General features: G+C 39.5%; 1 protein-coding gene across 2 annotated transcripts; it reads right to left on the minus strand.

The window, feature by feature from the left end:
• Positions 1-349: 349 nt before the first annotated feature.
• On the minus strand, positions 350-25,195 carry ZDHHC13 (zinc finger DHHC-type palmitoyltransferase 13). Of its 2 annotated transcripts, none has more exons than XM_065592616.1 (17): positions 25,078-25,195; positions 23,282-23,418; positions 22,711-22,833; positions 21,285-21,362; positions 19,487-19,631; positions 18,029-18,093; positions 15,994-16,156; positions 14,933-15,058; positions 13,484-13,617; positions 12,538-12,638; positions 9,381-9,505; positions 8,260-8,322; positions 7,778-7,871; positions 6,800-6,883; positions 3,521-3,678; positions 1,781-1,878; positions 350-1,009 (listed from the first exon to the last, which is right to left on the minus strand). In XM_065592616.1, exons 5-17 carry the CDS (start codon positions 19,613-19,615, stop codon positions 871-873), a joined length of 1,479 nt encoding a protein of 492 aa, XP_065448688.1. In that variant the 5' UTR covers positions 19,616-19,631; positions 21,285-21,362; positions 22,711-22,833; positions 23,282-23,418; positions 25,078-25,195; the 3' UTR covers positions 350-870. The 2 variants fall into 2 exon arrangements, with proteins under 2 accessions (XP_065448688.1, XP_005305410.1); XM_005305353.4 differs by having other exon boundaries at positions 25,014-25,157.
• Positions 25,196-26,604: the final 1,409 nt, after the last annotated feature.

Consider the following 26,604-nt stretch of genomic DNA (forward strand, 5'->3'; position numbering starts at 1 on the left):
GACTCACATTAGACTATATATTCTCCAAATATAGTATTAATCCCTTTAAATTTATCAAGGGCACAAGTATATTACTTGGGTCTATGGCAGCCCTATGCTTGTAGTCTGAAATAATGTGAAACAATCTTATGCCTGTACCATTAGGTTTTGGTCACATCCCTACTAGTGGTTGAGCTATCCATTTCCAAGTGACACTGGTATAAATGAGTGCAAGATTTAGTCTTCTGATCAATTCTTGTTAGATGTTTAAAGTAGCAAGATAAGTCTTTGCTGCTGTTACTTTTAATGGATTTGTAAATATGTAAGTTTCATACTTTCCCTTGAATATTTAAAAAAAAATCAGTAAATATGAGCATGAAAGCTAATTTATTTAATGTGAAGGCAAGCAGTAAGTCTAAACAGTGATTCTGTACAGATTTACACAGTATAAAGACAAATAAGTTATCAAAAATACAAACTAGTGTTAAAAACTTTTTGAAATAGCCAATTCAAAGATGTTAAAAATATTTTATTTCCCTTAACAAATGTGTTCTTTGTAGACACATGAATCTGAAAAATTAATCAAAAGGTATTAAATAAAAATTCTGGAGTGCTGTATAAAAATCTCTCATAAAAATATATGTTGAGTGACACCTCATAGTTATATGAAATTTCAAGTTGTTTCAGTTGAAAGTACATACAAACCACCACAGCAATTATTTCACATCTGTTTTGCTGTAATTTATGATCACTTAACTTTACTATTTAAACAATAGTAACAATATAAAAAATTAAGGCAAGAGAGTTTCAAAATAACTTGCAAACAATATAAACAATATCCAGTTTTATTTAGCTTTCAGCTCAGCTCTAAGAATTCGATGTTGCTTTTCTTCATACACAGTGAACGTTTTTACCTTTTGCTGGATGAAATGTTAGAGTATATTGTTTAGTCCAGTCGACTATGTTGGGCTTGAACATACCAAAGCAACTGCACTGAAAAAAGTCTGCAAGGTTCTGGAAACATCCGTGACTGGAAGTCAGAGAAATATCTATTAATAAACTTAACAAAAGAAGAGGGCCGACACAGCAAATATGGTATACTAAAGAGCATTTCAAGCACAAAACTGACAAGGAGAGCTCTTGCAGAAGAAATAGAAAAACAAACACATTTTCTTCCTAAATAGCCTTATCTATTATATTTTCATAGAGCCTTTCCAGTCCATATTACACTTAAATGTAACAAAAAAACAAACAAACAAAAAACAAAACAAAACAGGAGAATTCAGTAAGTGCTATCACAGCGACCAGCACAAAGATAGTGAGAAAGTAAAGATTTCTACTTCAACAGAAATCCTTGAGGGCCAGATTCTCTGTTATGCCAAGTTTTACAGTAGATGGTTATGTCACCCTGATTCTCTGCTTGGCCATGGGGTAAGTTAGAGCCCCCATGGGATTTCTCTAACCTATAAACAGTAGGCAACAATCCCCAAAGAGTGTCTGTCAACTGAGGAGAATCAGATACTTTGGCTATATCTCCTCCCTGCAGCCCTGTACAGAAGGGTTCCACAGTAGCTGATTATCCTGGCTCTTCACCCACTGGAATCACTCATCTCCCTTGCTGGAGAGTCCCATGGTGTGGATCAGATTCCATCCTCTTTGCATAACTCAGAAGAAGAGGCATATTCAGCAAACACCTAGTAAACTAACTTTTCTTTGGCACATACCAAGTAGTTAAACATATTATTATTAAAATGATAAATTCCATTTCCTTATGAATAATTCTCTTACCAAAAATACTTACTTATATGGAGTTTTCCTGAGAGAAGCAGCATGCTTAGAACACTTGCTCTGTATCATGAGGTTTAGTCTCTCATGTGAGGTCAAGCCCAGAAATGCAATCTTCAAGGTGGGTGTGGTGGAGGGAAGGAGACAGTTGAAATGTGGATATGTTAAAGCAGTTAAAATAATGGAGACACCAAAGAATTTAATTAATTTTTTCTGCATATTTAACACAAAGAAACTACGGTATAAGTTATTTACAAACATGCCACTAAGGCAGTGATAGAAACCAAGAAGTTGGGAGTGTCAATGCCAAAACTGAGAACTCATCCTTAATTGGTTCATTGTGCCTAGATATTTGCAGAGGTGAAAATGCATGACGTTACCACTCAGAATACAGAGATGGGAAAAGACCTATTACATCACTGAAGCCATCTCCTTGCAAGAACAATGTGCAGTAATACTTTGGCACAAGAGAGCAAGAAGAGGACAGAGTTTGAGCCTTAGTTTTCAAATTTTCTCAACTGCATTTTCACATTTAAGTATTTTTGCCTATGATTTCCCATTGCCTTTTCTGTTGTGTAACATTATATGTTAGGTCACAGAGATATTTACGAATTATTGTCTGGCTGCTGGGCAACCTCAACGAATAGCTTGTTAGAAGTCATTAAGTAATATAGGTTGACAAGCTACTGTGTATACAGCAGAGAAGTTGACTGTAAATATTCTGGCTGTTTCCAAATATTTTTCCACAGTGTCAAAAATTTTTAATATCCTTTAAAAATAGATTAGACTATATTAAACACACACAGATCAGTGGTTTCTGAAGAAACCTAGGAAGCTAATTAAAAATAATTTTAGCTCAATACATTTCTTTAACATATGCAGATGTATATACAGCAGACCCTAGTTTTCTGAACACTGGTAAAGAAATCAGTTTTTTGGATAAAACTACCAGCCTGGAACAATTCTGTATAGGAAGCCAAGTTATGAATCTTTGAAAAGCAAAGTTTTTTTTTTAAATTGCTTGATACTGCTAATCAGGGTAGAGCCAGGGTCATATATTTTTATCTTAATTGGACTTTAAATGGATTAATGAAGCATTGCTGAGCTAAAACACACATTTCTCAGTTCAGCACTAATTACACTACTAGGCAAAATGATCAACCATATAATATTTTTAGAAATTGACACCAGTTCTATAGGTCACCTAGATTCTTTTCCTCTAAAAACTAATTTCTTAACAATTTCCCTAAATATTTTTGATTTGCATAAAAAAAAAAGAGAGAGAGAGAGAGAGAGAGACACTATGAACAGCAGACTTCTGTTACAAGGTTTGATTTTGAGAATCTCTTCAGACTGAATATCTGAAATGATCTCTGCACAAATAGCCATGGAACCAAAGGCTCAGCACTGGGGGTTGAAGATGTGGGTCATCATTGCACATCACTGAAGCTTGATACTGATGGGCCAAGGAAGGCTGACTATGCACTCTCTCCTGCCATCTGGCAGCACTTTGTGTAAGAACATAAGGACATAAGAATGGCCGTACTGGGTCAGACCAAAGGTCCATCCAGCCCAGTATCCTGTCTGCTGACAGTGGCCAATGCCAGGTGCCCCAGAGGGAGTGAACCTAACAGGTAATAATCAAGCAATCTCTCTCCTGGTGCAACATAAGACCTTTGATAAGACAAGTCTGCCAAGGAAATTTTTAAAATGTCAAAGTCCTCAAGAAAAGCATATAAATGAAGCAAAAAAGTACCTGATAAAGCTGAATAATTAGCATCAACGAAGACCACGAAGTATGAAAAGACACTAGTGTAAAGATGTACAAAACCCATGGAGAACAAGACACTATCTGTGTGAAGTAAGTCCACGCTCCATCTTGCAGGTAAGTTGTTGCACAATGTTCTGACCAATCTGAGAATGAGTAAAGTTAACCTTTACTAAAAAAATTAATAAACTACCTAAGAACAGATTAAGACATTCTAGCATGGAACCAGACATTACAAACTCTAGAAACAAGATTTCTAGTGTTACCACTTACAAAAACAATACAGATGCAGTTACTGAATGCATACTGCATGCAGCATACACATTTAACAAATTACAGTTGGTATCAGAAATCACAGCAAGTTAATTTATTACACACTATGCAATATACTACAGTAGTATGGTTCACTTATTCAGGATGCCTCCCAGTGAGCCAATTTAAAATAAAGATAAATGTGAATTGAAGCTCCTGTCCTACAAAGTCATCATAACGACCTGTGAAGATTAGTCTGCCAAGATGGGATAAACAGACCTTTATTGTATTATTATTAATGTGCATTTTTATTTCATGGAATGGGTACCCAGTGCACTGGATGGACTTAAGAGAGTTTTTATAAAATTGAATGATGATACTTAGGGTTACCATTCGTCCGGATTCCCCCGGACATGTCCGGCTTTTTGAGCTAAACATAGCGTCCGGGGGAATTTGTAAGTGTCCGGACTCTCCCCCCCCCCCCATGCAGAGCGCGCGCTGCTGACAGGGCAGCCGGCCGGCCGGATGGTGCCACTTACATGGGGCTCCGACAGCCAGAGAGAGCCCCTCCTCTGCTTCCCCTGCAGCAGAGATCACTCCCTCCCTCCCTGCATTCGCAGATCGCCTCCGGCAGTCTGGAGCTCCTCCCCCGCTTCCCCTCCACTGTTGCCCAGCGTGCCGGGACGAACGGCTCAGGCAGTTGCTGAGCAAGCTCACAGAGACATTAGGCGAAGGCCAACAACAAGGGGGCCAGGGGGTCGGAGAAGGGGCAGGAAGGTTTTGGAGGGGGCAGTCAAGAGATGGGGGGGGATGGATAAGGTTTTGGTCACTCAGGGTACAGGTAGGGTCCGGGGGGGGCAGTTAGGGTGGGGGGGGTCTTAGGAGGGGGCAGTTAGGGGACAAGGAACAGGGAGGCTTAGGTAGGGGGTGGGGTTCTGGAGGGCAGTTAGGAGCAGGGGTCCCAGGAGGGGTAGTCAGGGGACAAGGAGCGGGGGGGGGGTTGGGAGTTCGGGGGGGGGCTGTCAGGGGGCACGGGTGGGGAGAGGGATCGGAGCACTCAGGGGACAGGGAGCAGAGGGGTTTAGATGGGTCGGGAGTTCTGGGGGGGGCTGTCAGGGGGTGGAGAGTGGTTGGATGGGGCGTGGGAGTCCCAGGGGTCTGTCTGGGGGTTGGGGTGTGGATAAGGGTTGGAGCAGTCAGGGTACAGGTAGGGGGTAAGGTCCTAGGGGGCCAATTAGGATGGGGGGAGGGTCTCAGGAGGGGGCAGTCAGGGGACAAGAGGCAGGGAGGCTTAGGTAGGGGGTGGAGTCCTGGGGGGCAGTTAGGGGCCGGGGTCCCAGGAGGGGGCAGTCAGGGGACAAAGAGCGGGGGGCAGGGTTGGCGGTTCTGAAGGGGGCGGGAAGTGGGAGGGGCAGGGGCGGGGCTAGGGCAGGATGGGGCTCCTCCCGTCCTCTTTTTTGCTTGCTGAAATATGGTAACCCTAATGATACTGCAAGGCAATGATTATTACTTCACTGGGTTTAAATAATAATTAAAAGCATCTACAGTTTGTGACAGTCACCTTTTTGTTTGCATTTATAAATCCAAGGAAATAAAAATGAAGTTAATGGAAAAATTATTCAATCAATGCCAAGGGGCTAAGCAGTGCTTCACCCAAAGTTAGAGAGATATGAAGTGGATTTTTTTTTAATTTTTTTTTTTTAAGTCTTTGAGACATCTACAGCCTGGGTTACATGCTATTACGTATAAAAATCTAACAAACTAGGCAAGTTCGTTTTTTAGGCTCCAATTCAGCAAAACAATTATGTACTTAACTTTAAGAACATGCTTAAATCTCACTGAAATCTTAGATTTAAGTTAGTTTTAGGATTTAGACAGCTAAGAGCCTTCCCAGGTTTTGGATCAAATGCAATGTTTACTTTAGGAGAACCCTACGTTCTTGCACACTCAAGGCTCTCATTGAGGTGCACGATAAGAATTCAAGATCAGGCCTCATTTCTTACACTGTCATATACCCACTTTACTTCCCTATATGTTAGTACTCCTCTCATTTTCATATAACATTACACAGAACACAAAGGCCAACTCCTTGTTTGGATTTTTCTTTGATGTTAAATATCACAATTCACACTCAGGAGGTCACACCATAAGGGCTTTTAGTTCATTAAAAAATTTCTGAATCCTCCAATCAGAGAAGAACTTGCGAGCTCCAAGGAGATGAAACATGTTTCATAATTTTCCAGCTTTATTTTTTTTAACCAAAGATGCAAATACACCTCTACCCCAATATAACGCTGTCCTCAGGAGCCAAAAAAATCTTACCGCGTTATATCGAGCTTGCTTTGATCCGCCGGAGTGGGCAGCCCCGTCCCCCCGGAGCGCTGCTTTACCGCATTATATCCGAATTTGTGTTATATCAGGTCGCATTATATCGGGGTAGAGGTGTACTATAAATTGAACCCACAAATCACATCTCTCAGGAAAGTGGCTGCGTATGAAATGGATGCAGGATGCTTCCTGGGAGCAACAGCTGTGGGAAAATAATTTGCTCTTTCTTTGAAACTATCACTACATTTTTAAAGATACTCTTGGCACTAATCTTTACTACAGACTTGTCCCCAATAACCACAAGATCAATAAGTGTCTGTGATAATATATTCAGGACCACATTTTCTACTGCAGGTAGAAGAGTACAAGACCACTAGCGTACACACACACTTTTATTCCTTACGGCTCTTGAATTTTGTTTCTAGTATAACCTCCACTTCTCTTATGATGTCACATTTCCTAAAATTGTGAAACTCTATAGCAATACCTTTTAAAAATATATAATTTTTGAACTGTTATTAATATTAGACAAAAATTTAACCAAAAGCTTGATCATGAGTTCAGATATGCTGATTGTTCCTGCTCAACCAAGATCAGGATTGAGCCACAAAATGACAATATATGAAATGCTAGAAAATGAAGAAAGTATGCAATAGCTCCTTGAAAATGAAATGTATGAATACGTACAGAGAAGAGTTCCATATACCATCCAGACTCCAACCATAGTTAGGAAGAGCAGAAACAAGATGAAATAATAATGGTTGCCAACACCTGTATTTGGGACAATGAAGAAAATACTTTTTATTGTGTATTTTAACACCATTTGTATTTTCCCAAAGTTCACAGAAGTAGAAAGATATTCAACATCATTCAAAGAAAGTTCTGACTATCCCTTCCACCATGCTCAGTAAATTACACCACAGTTTGACCTAATTCCTTCCCAACTTTCTCATGCTAGTAATCCCAGTTACATCAATGGAACTAATGAGAAAGGTGACAAGTATTTAGTCTGTATTTGGAGCTAGCCTTAACTAGCAACCCCAGCTCTGTTCTAGCTCAAGATAATCACCTCATTATAAAACAGTAAAACTGTACTACTGCTATTTAATTTAGCTATCTGAGCTCTGTATTCTTCAGCATTACGAACTCACATGTAAAAGACAAAATAGACTGTCTTGGGTATCGTATTACACAAACTATAATCTCTCTTTAAATCTTGATTATAAATATGTTCAAAGCTTTACATCAGAATTACTTCAGTCTAACAAATAACTTTGTATACCTCACACAGTGCAGTGGAAATTCTAAATATTTACCTTTCCAATTTACAAGTAAAGTTACAATAACCTAAACATATGCTTTAAAAAGACAGTCCTGCAGCTTTAAGGTCCATAACAATCCAAGCCTATCTATCTTTTTCTCCATTTCCTCTCTAATGATAGTGCTCAGAGCCCCAAGGAACCATTTTAGCTCCCTCACCTTAATGGCTTCATTTCAGAAACCACACAACAAAGGAGAAGGGCTGGATACAGATCTCACTGGCTGTCAATGTCCATACCCATTCATTTATCAATCGCAAAAGTTAACTAGATTGTGATATTAGGTGCTGTCCTTCAGGAGATTAGCACAAGGTGTCTCCAAGTATGCTAAAATAAACAAACTCACCTATGCATTGTCCAGTCCACAAACAATGTTGGTCATATCTAGCAGTACATGAGTTGCAAGCAATGCAATGCATGGATCTCAAAGGCTTTTTTACCTAGTTGAAAGTGGAAGGGGAAAATGCAGTAATTCGTTACATAAATCATGCATAAATCATGTAAGCCACTTATTTTTGCTCTACATTAAAAAAAAAAGCAGTTCCCATTATAGACCAAACTTTTCAACATAATTTAAAATGACACAATTATGCATTTTTCCTTTTATAGGCCAACTAAAACTATCTATAGTTGTTTAAAGGATTATTTGAAATTAAGGTTAAAGGTACAGAGCCTGCAGTCCTCACTCATGTGACAAGTAATACTGAAGTCAGACCCAAAGAATAAGAACAAAAATATAGTCCTCTTATTCAGAGAACTATGCACATAACACCCAGTGCATCAAAAAGGAGTAATATACATGAAACATGCAATAAAAACCTCACTTACAAGACATGATGTGCAAAATGTTCTGAAATCCAAGTGGCCAGCTTCTGCAAGAGTAACAATACTCTGAAAGACACAAGTTATTTTACAATTCTATTTATCTAATTTTTCCAGGGATGTCAGGAAGATCAGGGGCTTCTTAAATACTATCAAGATGACGAGTCCTCTTCAAGTGTCAAGTATTATTATTAAAGATATGCAATCAAAATATTTACACTGAGATGAAGCTAAATGATTTCCTGGAGTAGACAAAGAAAGGTGCACAGATTCAAGGAAATGCAAGATGGAAGAGACCTATCTGGTTTAGTCCTCTAGTACCCCAACCATGCAAGACGTTGTTTTTTATTTTCTTTTTTTTTGTGTGAAGTAGTGCTTGTCCAGAATAGTTAAAACAATTCATATAATATATATATTAGAACCAGTCTCAATTTTTAAAAAGTACCTCTCATGCAGTTGGTAGTACTTCTGACAGACAACAAGGGCAGAGGCTGCCACATGTGGTGTCCCCCGCACAATCCCAAGTGACCATGAAGCAGAGCATAGTAAGCTACCTGTTAATTGCATGGCAACTTCTTGCCCCTGCATCCTAAATGCAATTGGGTAACAGTTGCCCAGGTTACTTTTCCCAGGTTTCCATAATGTTTAACAAGAAGATCATGAAAATGCTCTTAACAAAACTTATAGCACCCCTAGCGCTGAGCATCAATATAACTTAGAAACACAAACATGCATAACGCATTATAAACATATGGAAACCACATGAGACAGTCACAGTTTGTGGGCCAAGTTTTCTATTAATTTTAATTACAGACAACACCAATGGCATTTTATTGGGTAAAACCAGTGTAGAATTCAGCTGCATCTCAAACTTCAACAGACAAAGACATCTATGTGAGATGATATAGAGAGGAAGTTATTTTTTTAAGAAAGCAGTGATAAGAGAAATAATTTACAATATATAAAAATAGGTAAGTATTAGCTGCCACTTACAGTACTAAGTGTTAAAATAAATCTATTTGAAGACTAAAGGAAATATTACTGTTTAAATATAAAATCACAGAAAAAAAATGAACAAACATATTATACTGTGGTATATTTTAAGTTGTTTTGTTGAGATAAAATACCTTTCTTCTTTCTTCTTCAGAGACCTTAATGTATCCAGGATCCGTTCTCCATGTTTTGTAGAAATAGTAGAGAAGACCCATCACGCTGAGGATGAAGGGGATCTGGAAAATTGTGTCTGCTAAATGTAGCATTCAAGTTAAGGAATATTGTTTTACATAAATTTATCAATATTTTGCCCTTACAATGATTATACTTTAAAATTAACTTGCACTGCATCATTGTAATTTTACAAGTATTTCACTAATAACGAAAAAGGATGGACTTCACTTTTGTACAATCTTTGTACTCCATAGGCTCTCACACAGCAAGGGCTTTATTGTTTTGTTCAATGTAGTTCTAGAGATTTACTATCACAGTTTATAACTTACAAGCCAAATTCAAGACCAAAGATCTCTTTTTCCCTCTCCTACAGAGTTCAGATTCCTGCCTTTGACTACACCCTGGAACACACATCCCTTCTCCACCAGTAAGGAATACTGCATATAAGGAATGACAGTAAGAAGGAACATATGCTAAGATGACATCCACTAGTGGAGGATCTCACAGGCCAACTGACAATAATTCTACTACCAATCACCCTCAAAAGGAAAGACATTTATAGGATGGAAAAAGAAAATCCTATCAGCATTCTGTTACAACTCAAGATCCTGGACTAGATGAACTCCTGATTTGATCTGGTATTTGATCTTTTTCTATTTCTACCCCATGACTGACCAATTTAATAATATTTATATGTAAATATATACTGTACAAAATATACAGATAGGTACACACATTTTAGGCATAGTATGGTTATGTATATAGATATTTGCTGCACTGTTACACTAAGTGTAAAGCTTTTATATAAATGAAGATACATGTGTATTATAAACAGAATTTTTACACCCCTCTATTATAAGCATTTATACACAGGTTCGGGTGGGGGTGCTGAGAAGGGCACTTAAACAAATCACACCAAGTTAAGACTGGTATCTTCCTAGGTACAGCACTGTGCACTTTAACTCAAAGTTGTTCTCTCTTGCATATTACAAATACAATGAAGTAACTCAGTGGCTAAAACCAAAAATGTTACTCTAACAAATATTGATATTTTGTGTTTTGAGATGTAATCTCTTCCATAGCTCGTATCATGTTTAGTCATGACGCAATTGCAGGACATTCTCTTGTGAGCCCATATGGTGCTGTATTTCCTTGTGGATATTGTTAATACTCTGCATCTGTTTCTGTTTTGTAGATCCGGGGGAGCAAATTCAGGACATACTAGCTGGGAGTTTAGCAAAGCATATGGGAAAGGTTCAACAAACATGTATAAGTATGTCCAAAGAGTTTGGCTCTACCAATCAAAACATTTACACTACATTATGAATCTGTGGGTACTCCCAGAAAAGAAATATGTACACACGTAGGAGGATTGGGGAAAACAAAAGGAATGGGACCTACTTGCCCACCACTTCTCAAGTACTGGTCAGGGCTTTCTGTGTTCATTTTGTTCACTATTTCTAATGCATGACCAGTTAAAGGTTTTAATTTTTACGTCCAGAAACAAAGGATTGAACTGACATAAATCATTTAAACTTACAGCCAGAAACTCAAATTCCACATTTACACACAGCAGTAACAACAAATAACTTACTTACAAGTGAGACAAATATATACATGGTTCCCAGCTGGAATATACCCACCACAGAAATTAATCCTAATAATCATATTAAGGAGATCTCATTAGAAATAGTGCTAAAGAAAATGCCACTTAAGGGATGAAGTAATTAAAAATGTAATGCTACTTAATGTAGGAATATATTACTGCTGGTTTAATACAGAAATTATTTTCAGTTACAAATATCTCCCTAAAGGCCTTCTGATCCAATGGAAATGTTTTACAAAACTAAAAGATAAAGCCCCCCGTGCAACAACAAAGCAGAATACAGGATAGTGAGTGCAACAACACTTGTACATCGCTTTACACATACTATCAATCCATAGCCTGTTATAAGAACTGAAGTGTGTTAAAGAAAAGCCATATACCATACACAGAGAATGCAGCTCAACCCCTGAATGTATCTGAAGGCAGTACACTTTTGAAGTTCTATTTAAAAAAAAAAAAATGATAAAGCAGCAGCAAAAGGAGTTCTGAATCACTGTCCTTTTAGAATGTGGAGATGTCATTTACTTTTTACTTATCTGGGCCCCAATCCAGAAGGCATTTAAGCATGTGTCTGAACACTGTGCTTGATCAGAGCCTTGATGAGCGAGGTAGGTGGCCACATGAGGAACTAACCTGGAGGGAAAATTGGGTTTAAAAATGGCACACACTAATTTGTATTCAACAAAACATTAAAAAAAAAAAAAATCTACTGTTGTGCCTTCACATTTAAACCAACTTGTTATCTGATGGCACTGCTTAAGTTTAATCACAGGAAAGCAGAATTCCATCTCCTGGTGCCCCATGTAACATCCAAAGGGTAAGAAGGCAAATCTTATAAACAAATACACCTCTACCCCGATATAACGTTGTCCTCGGGAGCCAAAAAATCTTACCGCGTTATAGGTGAAACCGTGTTATATTGAACTTGCTTTGATCAGCCGGAGCGCGCGGCCCCGCTCCCCCGGAGCGCTGCTTTACCGCATAATATCTGAATTAGTTATATATGAGGTCGCATTATATTGGGGTAGAGGTGTATATGTTCTTTGTTATTGGATCCCCTCTAACAACCTCAAAAATAAATGCATAAGTGAAATTGAAGCTTACTAAAGATAAATGTTCTTCAAAAGACATTTTACCATGAAGGCAAAATGTAATTTTAAAGTAATAATGAACAAAAGCTTTTTATACATTTTTACTCAACTAATAACTTTATTTAAAGGAATATTTGAATATAATGGATAACGCTTGAAAAGCCCAATCTCAATACTATCAACTATTGCCCCAAAAGTAAAACTGTATTATACTTAGCAATTATTCTCTAATCATGTAAACCTCAATTTCTGTCCACTGATAGCCTTCAGATAAAGTAGTTCAAAATTACATCATCCCTTCCTAATGGAAGCAAAACACCAACCCTATGTACACTTACAAGTTAGTAGCAAAAGCATACATATTTGCAGAACTGGGGCCCAAATTTATTTGGCATTTCACTCCTTGAGTATAAAGGATATCAGGCAGGAACCAGACAAACCAGGTCATAGACAGCCAAAAAATGGAACTTAGCATGAAAATTGCTGGTAAATATTTTAGGTTCTTGAGCTCCACAAATTGCCTGAAAGACATTATTAAAAAACATCTATTTCCAAGCCATATCAATTCGCAGTCAAATATTTTAAATGTATTATAAAGACTTTACTCATGTTCATTTTAAGTCATCATTTAAACTGAATTATAAACTATTGCTCAAAAAGCTTTTGTGGCCGCTATGGCATGCCACCTACAGTGCTGCTCTGTAAAGGAAATGTCCTGAAGAACACTGTGTTCCAATATAATACAATGGCAACAGAATCAGCTTCTTTATTGATGAATACTCTAACATGCGAAGTGTACAGTCTATGTTAACTCCTACACAAGGGCAGTACCAGTATCATTTCAACAGACGCTAGTTGCAAGGTGTTGCAGTAGATTAGAGGTTGGGGGTGATGCTAGGGGGGAGGAAGATTTCTCAAACACAATCCAGGATCTTATCCCCAAGGGGAAAAAAGGTTTCGCTAACATACATTTTTGTAATTACTGTTAGAGGGTAAGCTCAGCATGTAGCAATATCAGACCCTCAACAATATTTATGTTTAATTTATTTTTGTGTGCGTCATTCATTTAAAATGGAACAGTATGTCTGAACAATTCTTATCTACCACTTAGGTTTACTGTTACTGGGAGATTAAACAGTTTTTGCATTTGTAACTTTGTTACCTTCTGTAATTGTTTTGATAAACATTTAACCATAGGAGTCTTTAAAAACAAAACAAAAACTTAGTGGGAAATAATTATTTTAACCAGTTAATTTACTTATAGCTAAAGTGAACTTATAAGACACTCTGAAGGGAATACTGTACGAGAGACATACAAATATAATTCTTATATAAATACATGCACAGAAAATCTAAGTGCACAAACCTTGTAAGCAGACTTATCCCGAAAAATATGAAGAGAAGCAGGCTTCCTTTCAAAAGCCAAGAATCGGAATTTAAGTCCATTATGTATCCTATCGCCCACATCAGTGTCAAGGAAGACAGCAACAGCAGGAAAAACTATCAAAATGATTAATGTTACAACACTATATCTAAATATTACACTAAGTACAAAACAGCACATGACACGGCAAATGCAAGATGCAAAAATTAATGGGAGTTCAAAGGCAAAGAAAGAATTCCCCGAGGACAAACAAAACAAGCGGGAAAGCAATATCACTATATTTTGCATTAAAGTTTTTCTCTACAACCCATCTCTTCTTCAATCTGTTTTCTAACTTTGTTCCAAAAGACTATTTTAACTTCTTAAACCAAATGCTTCAACTGCTGTAAAATATTACTAGTTTCAGAAGTTTCTCTTAAAAAAAATTGTGCCATAGGAACTGTAAGTGTACTATTTTTCTAATAAATAGCAAACTACAAATTAAATTAAAACCATTCTTCAATTATAAAAACCTCCAGCTCTTTATTAACCACATTAGTTGAGAAAAGGTCTAACATCAGACCCAATGAAAAGTATTAGAATTTAAACAAATATTAATGTCCTATTGTACATATTAAAAAATTCTCATGCTACATTTTGAAACCAGGTGTTTTTTTCTTATAGAAATTAAATCTGTGTGCAGGAAGAGGCTCAGGGCAAGGGATTGGGGCAGAGGAGGGGTGCGGAGTGTATGAGGGGGCTCAGAGAAGGGGGTTGGGGTGCAGGAGGGGTGTGGAGTACAGGAGGGGGCTCAGGGCAGGGGTTGGAGTGCAGGAGGGGTGCGGCAGGGGGCGCAGGGTGCAGCAGGGAGCTCAGGGCGGGGGTTGGGGTGCAGGCAGTGGGCTTAGGGCAGGGAGTTGGGGGGCGGGGTGCAGGAGGGTTTTGAGCTCTGGCCCGGCGCCGCTTACCTAAAGTGGCTCCGGGGTGGCAGTAGCGCACACCGGGGCCAGGGCAGGCTCCCTGCTTGATTGCCCTGTCCCCGGCCCCACGCCGCTCCAGGAAGCGCTGCGGCCCCTGGGGGAGGGGGGACAGGAGGGCTCTGTGTGCGTTGCCCCGAAGGTACCTCCCCCGAAGTTCCCATTGGCCGCGGTTCCCCATTCCCGGCCAATAGGAGCTGCAGGGGGCAATGCCTGGAGGCAAGGGCAACGCACACGGAGCCCTCTGCCCCCCCACCCAGGAGCCGCTTCTGAGAGCGGCGCCGGGTCCATGGGGGACAATCCCGCGGGCCGGATCCATAGCCCTGAGGGGCTGGATATGGCCTGCGGACCGTAGTTTGCCCACTCCAGGCTTAAACGGAGGCAAGATTAGACTACATAAGTCATATACATTAATATATATGTAAAAATGTCTACTGCTGTAGTCCATGAATTGTTTCTATATGAAAGAAAATACCTCATATTTCGCTAACATCCTGAGTAACCTGGAGTTTTTTCTGATTCTCATTTTTTCTTCTTGAGTTAGCATATGAATAAGCAAGCGATTTTGAATTTGGTGAGCAAGGTCAAGTGGTGTGTCTCCCTTTAAAAATAGAAATTAAAGTTTACTTTTCTAAATGTATGTTACATTTAAATAACTACTGAGAAGTAACAGAAAAATGGAATTATTTGGTGGATGTTTATTTTTCAAACTAATTTAAGTTACCAATAGCAGATTTACTGCAGAGATACAATAAAATTAAGTTAACCAAGTAGACTGTTCTGGCTGCAAATGTTTTCAGTGCTAACAAATCTGAATTATCAGCTGTACGGTCTATATGAGGAGATGCAATAATCTGAAGTTCTAGCAAAGTCAAGGTCAAGAAATTTTGCATTCCAACCACAAGGGGAAGGCAAGAAAAGTATAAATAAGGATGGTATTCTAGGATTCTCACATGAAAATGAAAGAAGATATCATATGCTTCCCAGTGTGGGTAGGCAGACATGCATTAGTTCTGCTCAAGCTAGCATGTGAAAAAGAGCAGTGAAGCCATCTTAAAAGGTTTGTGTTTTCAGAGGGAAGATGTCCAGCACTTATGAAAGTCAGGTCCCTTTAAGGGTCTCAGAGCAGACACCCAAAAATCACTAGCCACCTTTGAAAAATCTCTGCCTTAGTACCTATTCCTCACAATTGCCCTCTGAGGTAGGAATTATTATCCACATTTTATAGCTCGGGAAAATGAGGCAGAAATGTCAAGTGGCTTGCCTAAGATAAAAGGATATGGGTGTTTGTTGAAGTAACATAGCCATGAATGTGTGTATTCAACCTCTGCAACACACAAAAACAAATCCCCATCTACATTTTAGAAAAAATGAATAAGAATGCCAACCGGTATGGTCGTATTCAGATGTCCATTATAATGGACATCAAGGTCCCAATTACCTGAAACAGGATTAGACAGAGCCTTCAGATTGTTTTCTGAAGTAATTTCACATTGTTGTACTACACAGAATGAAATGAAATTTAAAAAATTGTACCTTGACATTTTTTATGTCCAAATTAGATCCAGCATCCAGCAGTAGCTCTACAGCATTAACATTTCCTGCTGTAACTGCCCAATGCAATGCAGTATTCTTTTGAATTTTGTCTACAGCACTGAGAGAAGGATTAAACTTTAAAAGAAATCCAGTGGGTTCTGGTCTAGATGAAAATAAACAGGATATACAGACCAGTTAGCAAACAGAAGACAACTTAGATTAGAGATAAACACATTTTTAAAACACTTTATAAACTAAATTAATCTTCACACCATCATGTGACTATCCTCATTTTAGGGTGGCAGGGCTGGCTCCAGGCACCAGCTTAACAAGCAGGTGTTTGGGGCGGCCAAGGGAGAGGGGCGGCACCTGCGGCAATTCTGGGGTGGCAGGTCCCTCATTCCCTCTATGAGGGAAGGACCTGCCACTGAACTGCCGCCGCCGATCGCAGCTTTTTTTTTTTTTTTTTGCTTGGGGCGGCAGAAATGCTGGAGCCGGCCCTGTAGGGTGGGAACAAAGACGGACACAGCTGTCAGTGATTTGCCCAGGATTACGAAGCTAGTCAGTATCAGAGTCAGGATTAGAATTCATGACTTCCGAGTAGTTATTTCTCTAAAATACACTTCCCCATACTTCTCTCGTATGCAAACGTCAAAGCTTCATGTCCAGATTCCACAACCAGAGGATAGCCTCTGTATCGGGGAGGCTAGAAATTGTAAACCACTCTTGAGATGTCAGGTTGAGTATTCTTCCACCACGAGTTGTTGTCTGCAATGCTGCCCCACAATCACAGCATGGGGATGAAATCAAGTTAAGCCAGTGAACAGGTACGGCAAGTCTGGACAAGCCATAGCGTAGTCTTATTGAGTCTGGTCCCGAATCTGCGGTCAAGTGGACAAGGAGGCAGATGCAGCAATGGACTCCCAAATTTATTTAGTGTTTAAGTAAATTTCCCACCAATGCTTCCACTCTGTGAGAACATAGTTTTCAGCTCCTTGGTGGCATCGTCTGTGTATGGAAAAAGGCCAGTCATGCTCTTGTCCAGAAGCAGGCGAGATGCTGTAGCAAAGGGGTGTTGAGTGTGACACCATGGATGATCTTTCCAGTCCACAGGAGTGGGATTTCTGCCCTGAATATGAGCAGGCCTTTGAGTTGGCATTGTGTGTCGTTTCCTAACTGAGAATAGGGCAATCAATCAGCTGGAGACATATTAAGTTGGTTTCATCTGTCACAGCTCTCCAGGCAGAGCTAACAGTAATGGCATCTTGTCGAAGGTCGGGTGGAGCTATGTGCACTAGCACATACAGGCTGGAGGTCAGTGTGTAGTTCAAACAGCTAACAGCAGGAGTATCAACAAGTTGAGTGTGGTGACTGCATGTTTAGTCGAGTATTCAGCTGGAGCAAACACCAGATAAAGATATACAAAGGACTGAAGGATCTGCTCCCTAGGAATTTTTCCGATAGCTTTCGTATCAAGGAGGTAGGGGAAGAGATCTTCATTTTTAGGTGTTGCAGGTGAGGCTGATATATCAGACCACTGTCAAGTTTTACTCCCAAGTATGTGACAAATGTCTCGAATGCCTCACTGTTTGAATACTAGTAAGTATGAGGTATATGTGTAGCTTTTCCAGAGTATCAAATTGACTTTGTACTAGCCTAGGGCTCTGCCTTTTTCCTACTGTGATCCTACTTCCACCTATTTTTCTGGATTGTGGGAGATGGTTTATAGGTGCTGGCATTTGAAGACCACCAGTACTAGTGCAGAAAGTAGGAGTCTTCATAAATAAAATATGAATACAGATTCATAGAGGTGCTCACAAATTGTATTTACAGACACACTACTTCCATGATACCTCCCTCCCCCCCCCCTTTTTTTTTTTAAGGATCTATCAATCAGCTGAAATAATTTGTTCTGGGGTGAAATTTTTGGCATTTGTAACCTCTGATTAAAAGTGATGTATTTCATTATTCTAAAAAGCCTATGAGTTATCTGGGTGCAAGAGGATTGGTAACTTTTTAGTTGTCCATTACTTACCCAATTACTTTCTGTGCTGACAGCATAAGAGGCGTTTGTCCGCTGAAATCTGTTGTGTCTACACTCTGAGTATGAAAAGATATTGAGATTATTAGATATAAATTATTCATAGATTTCAGAAAATAAAAGTTACTCTGCCAGATACTCAGCTGGTGCAAGCTGACATAATTCTACTAACGTTAGTGAAGCTAGGCCAATTTACACCAGCTGAGAACCTGGAACTCATTTTAGAAGGAATTCCTTTACTCTTCCATTCTCTCAATTCTTGTATGTAGTTTCTTTTAGTACAGGTAGGTAGATTCCAACAAGAATAATTCAAGAGAAAATTTTCACTAGTTTTCTGCCTATGTCCATCTAATTCTATAAGTTAAAATAGCTTTACCACATCAGTATATTTTGGAAGGGAAAAAGAGAGATTCTTTTTTCTCCTTGTGTAAGGAGAGGTTGAGGGTGGGGGAGAAGGTGAACTAGTAATCAGTATGCAGTATAGAAAAGGAAGTCAGCTATAGCAAATAAGGAAATAACCAATTTTCTACCACTTGTTAACTGATCTCTTTCCCTCTGTTATTTTCTCCCTTCTTGAATTACACATTCACATTTTGAAAGCAAGAATTAAGGTTCATGTACAAAAATGAAGTATAATATAGATTGAATTAAAGGGATTTTTTTTAAATTTCTAGAAGAAGAGTCTATTTCTCACAGCAACTGAGGTAGAAGAAGAGTCTTCTTAAGCATGTTTGTGGCATATACCATCTATACCTAGACTCCACAGGTTACAATTATTTTACTACAATGGGCCCTAGGATAGAGAGAAAATGTGTTTATCAGATTGTATAATCTTATTGCAAAATATTATCTGAGCAAAGGGTCCAATACTGCAAGCACTTACACACGTGCCTAATTTTACTCACAAGATTAAATGTATTAACTTCAGTGTGACTACTCACACGAGCTAAGTTGCACATATTTAAGGGCTTGCAGGATTGGGACCAAAGTTTTCTAGGCAGTCCTGCGTGACACTGCTGGTCTGATCACAATGTTAACCAGCAAAAAAAAAATTCTCTCTGACACATACATCACACGGTCTCATTTCTACCTTTAAATTTAGCTTGCCACAGGTGCATAGTGGTGAAGTTTTAAAAAGAGTTGAGAGATGACGAGAAAATATTGAAAAATACAGTGTCAGGTTGATCATGTGTTTTGTGAGCTTCAAATAACAGGCTGTTACAGAGTTCCAGTTATTAACTGAATAATGAAATACTGTCTTCTAGGATGTGTTTCAAGGATATATTGTCAGATATTGGACTTAAATGCCAGTTATATTGCACTATAGGTTTGCATGATGCTGGACAGGATTGCTTATGTATTTTAGATAAAATATAGATAAAATGTATTAGCAAGAGAGACAACTAGGTAGGAAACAACATTTGGGATATCTGCTGCATAACTAAAACATACCTGGCCTTTTGATATGAGATAAGCTATTATAGGCATATGTTGAAAGACCACTGCTAAGTGAATGCTGCTGTATCCTTCACCGTCAATAAGGGTAGGATCTGCTCCACATTTTAACAACAATATTACCATAGATAAATGCCCTTGCCTGAAAATAAATATGAAATCTTTTTCAGAAATCTTTAACATGTAGATACAACAAGTTATGAAAGAGCACTCTTCAAATTCATACTAAAGGAATCTTTCAGACTGACTGACTATCCAATAACGTGGAAAACCACAGGGAAAACTTTAAAGAAACTTGTTAAGTTTAACTTAGACTATGTTCTAAAAGTATATTTAACCAATGATTAAAATTAACCTTTGGAACAGTGCTGAATATTTACTAAGAATTTACTTTGCTGTCTGTGTGGAAAATCCTAGCATTTAAATTAATATTGTTAATAAACGTGAATTAAAACATCCCTTGTATATGAATACAATGTATCAGTCACTCCAAGAAGTCTATATCTTTTGCTTACAGGATCATTAATACTTTATTCTCATTTGTACTTAATGCATCTAGGAACATTTCAATTTGGTTATTTAAACCAGAATCATATCTCTGGATATGGGAAATCTAACTTTTGACCACAAGTTTGAGCTACTAAAAATTGTACTAAGGGCTAGTCTAACACTTGAAAGTTACTTCAGGGTAAGGTAGGATATGAATTTAAAGTGAAACAGTTATTCAGGAATAGTTCCCGGTGTGCACACATTTATTTCAAAATGGATTAAGCTAAACCCAGCAAAAGATACTCATTCTGGAATAAGAGTATCCACACACAGAGCTATTTCAGTTAATTTTCCTGTGTAGACAAGCACTCCATTTCCTTTCCTGACCAGCTTACTGAAGTCCTATCTTGATGGGCAAAAAGGGTATGTTCCTAAATTATGTTAAACCCAGCTGATTTAGCTAACATGCTAACTCACACATTTTTAGAAGTCTAGTATAGACACAGCACAGTGCCTTTAATACATGCTAAATTGGTCAAGTTGAAGCCTGGGATCCTCCCTTAAATCCAGCTAACACATTTGAAACAGTGTTAGTTGGCCATGTTGCATCCTGCGTGGTCTTGGCTATAACGTGGCCAGCTAACTTGTCTTCAGAAGCATTGGCCTGTATCTTAACAGGCATTAAGAGGAATTTTCAATCATATTACTATGGTAATACAAATTAAAAAATCCTTTTTGCCCGTTAGACCTCAGACACAAGTTCTGAATATTAAGTATTGCTCCATCCACAGCATACGGGGCCAGCTCCAGGCATCAGCTCAGCAAGCAGGTGCTTGGGGCGGCCAAGGGGAAGGGGCGGCACGTCGGACTCTTCGACAGCAATTCAGTGGCGGGTCACTTGGTCCCTCTGGGAGGGAAGGACCTGCCGCTGAATTGCCGCCGAAGAAGGAAGAGGCGCGGTGGAGCTGCTGCCGCCGATCGTGATCGCGGCTTTTTTTTTTTTCCTCCCCGCCGCTTGGGGCAGCAAAAACCCTGGAGCCAGCCCTAATAGCATAGGCCCAAAACATGGATGTACATGATTATAATACATAACTAAATAGTAACTTATTTTTCAAGCTCCACAACGGTATGCACCTGGGTATCTGAGGACAGGTTTGGGTGCTAATATACACATACAAGCTATTGTTCCTAAATAAAAGAAATGCAGAACTAACTAGGATGAAGATACTAACTAATAAACGAACAGCAGATGTATTGTATTATTTAATATTGACAGAAGTATAACTGGCATCTATAAGTACCATACCTAATGGCCCAGTGAAGTGGAGTTGAATTTAAATCTCCACCTAGTTGATCCACTACTGCACCTTTGGAAATATAAAACCTGTATAACAGCAATAAAATAAAATGGTTGAGTAAATAACAGATAGATGAAAAACTAATACTCAGAGAACAGACTGCCCTACTAATGATTATTGTTGTAATAATGACACTTTCACTGGACAGGCAAACACACAGATACTTTTACTGTAACAACTGCTGTTTGAAAAAGATGCTGCATTTAAAGAAATACAGTAATTAGCAATGCATTTATGACATCAAGCTGAAATTTGTATGCTATGCAATTTATTAGTTCCACACTAACTAGACCTCCTTCTCCCAATTAAAATTTGCCCTGTGCGTTCTTGATAGTGAAATCAAGCAAATGCTTAAGTATTTGCTGGTTGGATCCTTAGGTTTCAGTCCTTCAAGCTGCTTCATGTGAGTGGACTCCCACATTTGTGCTGAGCCCAACTGACGTCAACAGCTGTTCGTCTACATGGATCTCATCTTTTAGGGCTTTTTGTCTACATGGTGTGTTAGTGCACACCAGAGATGTGTAAATTCTAACGTTCACCAGCGTGTCATGCATTAATTGGCTCAGGTTGACACTGCTAGTGTGCACTAAAAGTTCCCTAGTGTGCACTGATGTAGTCCTGATTCAAACAGGACTACGTTAACATGCGGAACGGAACTTTTAGTGCACACCAGCAGGGTTTACATTGGTGAGTTGGTGCACAATATGCTGGTGTGCACTAGAATTTACACCCTAGCTGGTGCGTCCTAATGCACCGCGTAGCCAAGCCTTTAGAGATAGCAAAAGGACAGATATATACTATATTTAATGTATTTAAAATTTCATATCACAGGTTAAATCCTGCAAGGCACTGAGCACCCTCCATTTCTATGTACTTCAGCAGGATTGGACTCCAAGATGTGAAATCTGTGTTGAAAGTTGAGCGTTAATTCTCTATTTTACTATTTAGAAAGAATTGGTTTCAACTGCCCTCTCTTTCTCGGCTACTCCAGGGAAGCACCTCGAAGTTCCAGAAAGTAAGAACTCCCATCTGAAATATCTATTAAGGTATTGACCAATAAAAATTTGGAGATGTTCATTTCAAATGAAGATTTTAAAATTTTATTTTGTACCTGAAACCTGGGTGTTCAGTAACATACTGGATTTCATGTATTGCACAAATTCACATTAAAAGAAAGTGAATAGTAATACTATACCATTTCAGTGGCATATCCTATGCAGACTGGATATAGGTAAGTATATTAACACAGTATATGCTATTGGTTTCACTTGGTTATGAAATAACAGAAGTGAACATGTAAGACAAGAAAAATATTCTGCCTAAATTATTTATTTACAACTATATGGTCATACGGACACAGATACTACATCTTACTTTACGAGATCCAGTCTGTTGTTTATTGCTGCCCAATGAAGAAGTGTCACATTTTCTTTGTCTGGTTGTCTGACATCATATCCTGCTTCCACCAATTCCTTGCACCGCTCCAATATGCCATATCTCAGGTAAGAAAAATATTCAGTTTTAGTTGTGATTCTTTAGTATTTTCTAATTTAGAGGTTTTCACATATTCAAAATAATAATAATAATCTCCCATTAAAGGCCTGATCCAGCAGTTCCTACTCAGGCAAAATTTCCTGTAGTGTTCAGTGGAAATCTTTCCTGAGCAAGGATAGGTGCGGGACTGAGCCCTAAATTAGTTGACACATACAACCTTATACCAACTGACACTAATCTGGTTTAGCCACAGCTATTTTTATATTGCTTATGATTAAAAAACATTGTAGAGCATGGTTTTACAGTTCTTTTTCTGATATTATTTAACGGAGGGTGAGGGGAATCGCATAGTCTGCTCTGTTAAGAAATAAATATTACAAATGGCTTTAAATTTAAACAACCTTCACAAATTTCCTTATTTAATACAAAATAGAATACACAACTGGCTTACTGTGTAGCTTTGACAATATCGCAGCTACTGTAGTCCTCCACAAGTGGAAATGCTGCTTGTATTTTTGATTGATCTTTATGGATGCTATGCCCGTTCCGTGCTTGAGGTTGATGGGGGCCATGGCTGTGATGTTTACACTGTGGGTTAACAATGAAAATATTTACCAACTATTTAAATTAGACACTCTTTTGGGAAGGATTTGTGTCTTCCCTATGTAGAAAGCACCCAACATACCTGGGGGTGAGGGGAACACTACAGCAATATAAACAAATAAATAAATTTAAAGACATCATTAACATTAATCAATTAAGACATTGATTCTGCATTTCTTAGGTGTCCAAAGCTCTCAATGAAGCCAATAACATTTTGGGGGCGAGTAGCACAACACAAAGAATACAGTTTCAGGTACTCTGGGCTCAAACCTGTAGGGCACTCAGCACCTTGCAGGATTATGTCTAAGCAAAAAAAGGGATTTGTTTACAATAAAGCTACTCTATAACAATGGTTTCAAAGTTTATACAAACAGGGTGTAACTTTGTGTTGTCATGCACAAGAACCAACCAACAAACAAGCAAAAACACAGTTATAAAAATATTATAATATATTGTACTGATTTGTATTCATTTATTCACTTCCCTTCCTAAAACCTTCTGTGAAAATCAGTTGCTGTTTTTTCTTCCAGAGAAGATTGCATTTCAATAATTGGAGAATATTCCTGCACAAACAGGCCAAGATTTTGAAACTTAGGTGCCTACACTTAGGCAGTTAAATACATATTTAGGCACCTAAATAACAGTGAACTGATTTCCACAGCTGCTGAGACCTGCAGGACCCTCAAAACTGGATCACTTTAATTTAGATGTATAAACATTTAGTTGTTTGAAAATATAGTTAAATCTGCTTCGAGAAGGAAAACTTTATTATTCACAGCATGATCTGTTTGTCAGTCCTAAGGGAGTAAGGGGTTGCTAACCCACAATACTTTTCATTACAAGTATCCATCTTTGGGATTAGCTGGGATATTTTTCATTAGCTGTATAATATTTTGTTTCCAGATGCATCCCTACTCTAATCCATCTTCACTCTGGTCCAAGATAACACACACATTCCAAACTTCTGTGAACTTCCCTGCAAGGGCTGAGGCCGTGTGTTGGTTCTCTCATCCATTTACCTGAACTACTGAATGAAATTGGTGTGGTGAGGGGGTGAGAAGAGGCTGGGACGGAATACAAAAAAACTACAGAAAGGTAAGGGGTGGGGAGCAACGTGGAACACCCCATTGCTACCTCCTCTCCAACGGACCACCAGCGCCGGAGGCGGACATCAACAATAGCGCTAGGGCAGGCACACAGTGAATGTATACGGAGGTGGGCACAAAGCTGTACCGGTGCATTTGCTTTCCCACGTGGAACAGGCAGACAGGTGCCTGTCTCTAATGAAACCTCATTCCGGCTGGGAAAGGGACAGCAGAGCAGCCTGACCCCTCACCCACTGCTGATATGAGCCCCCAGCACTGTCCATACCGAGGGGAACCAAAGCCTCGGGGGGGGGAAAGCCAGGTCAGCATCTCCCCCCCGTGGGGCGGGGCCTCCCCTCCCCAGCTGCACCGCGCGCCCATCTCGCTGACCCCAGGCCCCTCCAAGGCCTCGCCTCCATCCCCGGCCACCCCTTCGCTCCACAGCCGAGCCAGTGAGGAGACCCCGCCCCTCTTCCCTGCGTCCCCCCCCCTCACCGCAGGGCCGGCCCCGCCGCCCCCCTCCATGCCGGCTGCTCAGGACACGGCCCAGGACTCTCACTTCCTCCGGCCGACTCCGGCTTCCTGCCCCGCTTCCTGGTTACCGCCCCGTCCCGGGGCGCGGCCAATCACGGGAGGAGTTTCCCAGGGGTGGGCGGGGCTGGGAGCTGCCCCTGTGTGGGCGGGGCCTGAAGCGGGGTAACCCTCCCCCCTCGCACAAGGTGGAGTCGCTCAAGGCCTAGGACAGCCCCTCGGGCAGGGCCGGGGCCTCGGTTCCCTCCCCCCAATTCGTGGAAGCCAGGTGTCACACCATTCACATGCATGGCACCCACAAGTCAAAACCGACGGCAAGCTCAGGGCCCACCCAAACATAACCCCAGCCCCACATCTGGCATTCACATCGTGGGGTGCCCACATGTCACCTTCCCAGGACAACCATGGCACCCAGATGTATCTTCTCCAAGGTGTGGCTCCCACACATCGTCCCTGTCATGTGGTTCTCCGATGTCACCCACATAGCAGAATGTCTATCGTGCCAAATATGACCTGCTTCATGATGTCAGCACAACCTCATTAAAGTGTCATGTCTTGTTTACAACATCATCTCATCACCTAAATATTTCCCAGCCATTGTATTGGTACACCATCATGATGCTGCAGAGCATAATGAAAAGTTTTATCCAGGCATCACATTGCACTGGAATATTACACAGTTTCATCAAAAGATTGTTATGGTCCTGATCCATATAAAAAAATTAACAAACTGTCACAGAGTTATGTTACTTTGAAACATCATCATGCCACAACATGCCACAGTGTTCTCAAGTTGCATGAAAATGGCATCATGCTGCAGAGGAAGACATCATGATGAAGCCACATCAACATATTGTCTGAGGTCAGTATACCCTTAAAATATGTAATTACACTGCATTGTCATAGTGTATCACCCATACAAGGGCTGTTGCATGATGAAGGTGCATCAAAATATGATCATGTCACATCTATACATCACAGCACAGCAGCTCAAAGTTGAAAGGTGGTGTCATTTGATGACTCCAGAATTATTCTGGGATTATGTTTGCGGCTCATAGGATTCCCCATATAAAATCAGGACAATCTCTCTAAAGCGAGGCTCAGTGAATGTGCATTATGTTTTAAATTAATTGCATTTACTGAATTTTATCATTATTATTAACATATTGTACTTTGATATCATCTTTTATCCAAAGATCTGAAATTGCATTATAAATAATTAATTGTGCTTCACAATTCTCCTGTTTATTATACTCTTTTCAAATGAGGAAACAGGCACAGGGCATTAAATAGCTTTCCCAAAGCCACGTAGTGCGTTAGTGACAGCGCTAGGATCAGAACCCAGGAGTCCTGGCTTTCCTTCTACTGAAGAAAACACCAGACCAAGTAGCATAAGAAATATAAGTGACAAGGTTCAACGAAACATATAGTATATTGGCAAATGTAGGGTCAAAATGACAACACAAGCTATTGATAATATTTCAACAGAGAAAAGGAAAAAAGATGTCAGAGTCTAAGTTAAACACTTACCAGAATATCACCACTATGAAATATC

Source organism: Chrysemys picta, chromosome 4, assembly GCF_011386835.1.
Source record: "Chrysemys picta bellii isolate R12L10 chromosome 4, ASM1138683v2, whole genome shotgun sequence".
In the NCBI taxonomy this organism is placed as follows: domain Eukaryota; kingdom Metazoa; phylum Chordata; order Testudines; family Emydidae; genus Chrysemys; species Chrysemys picta.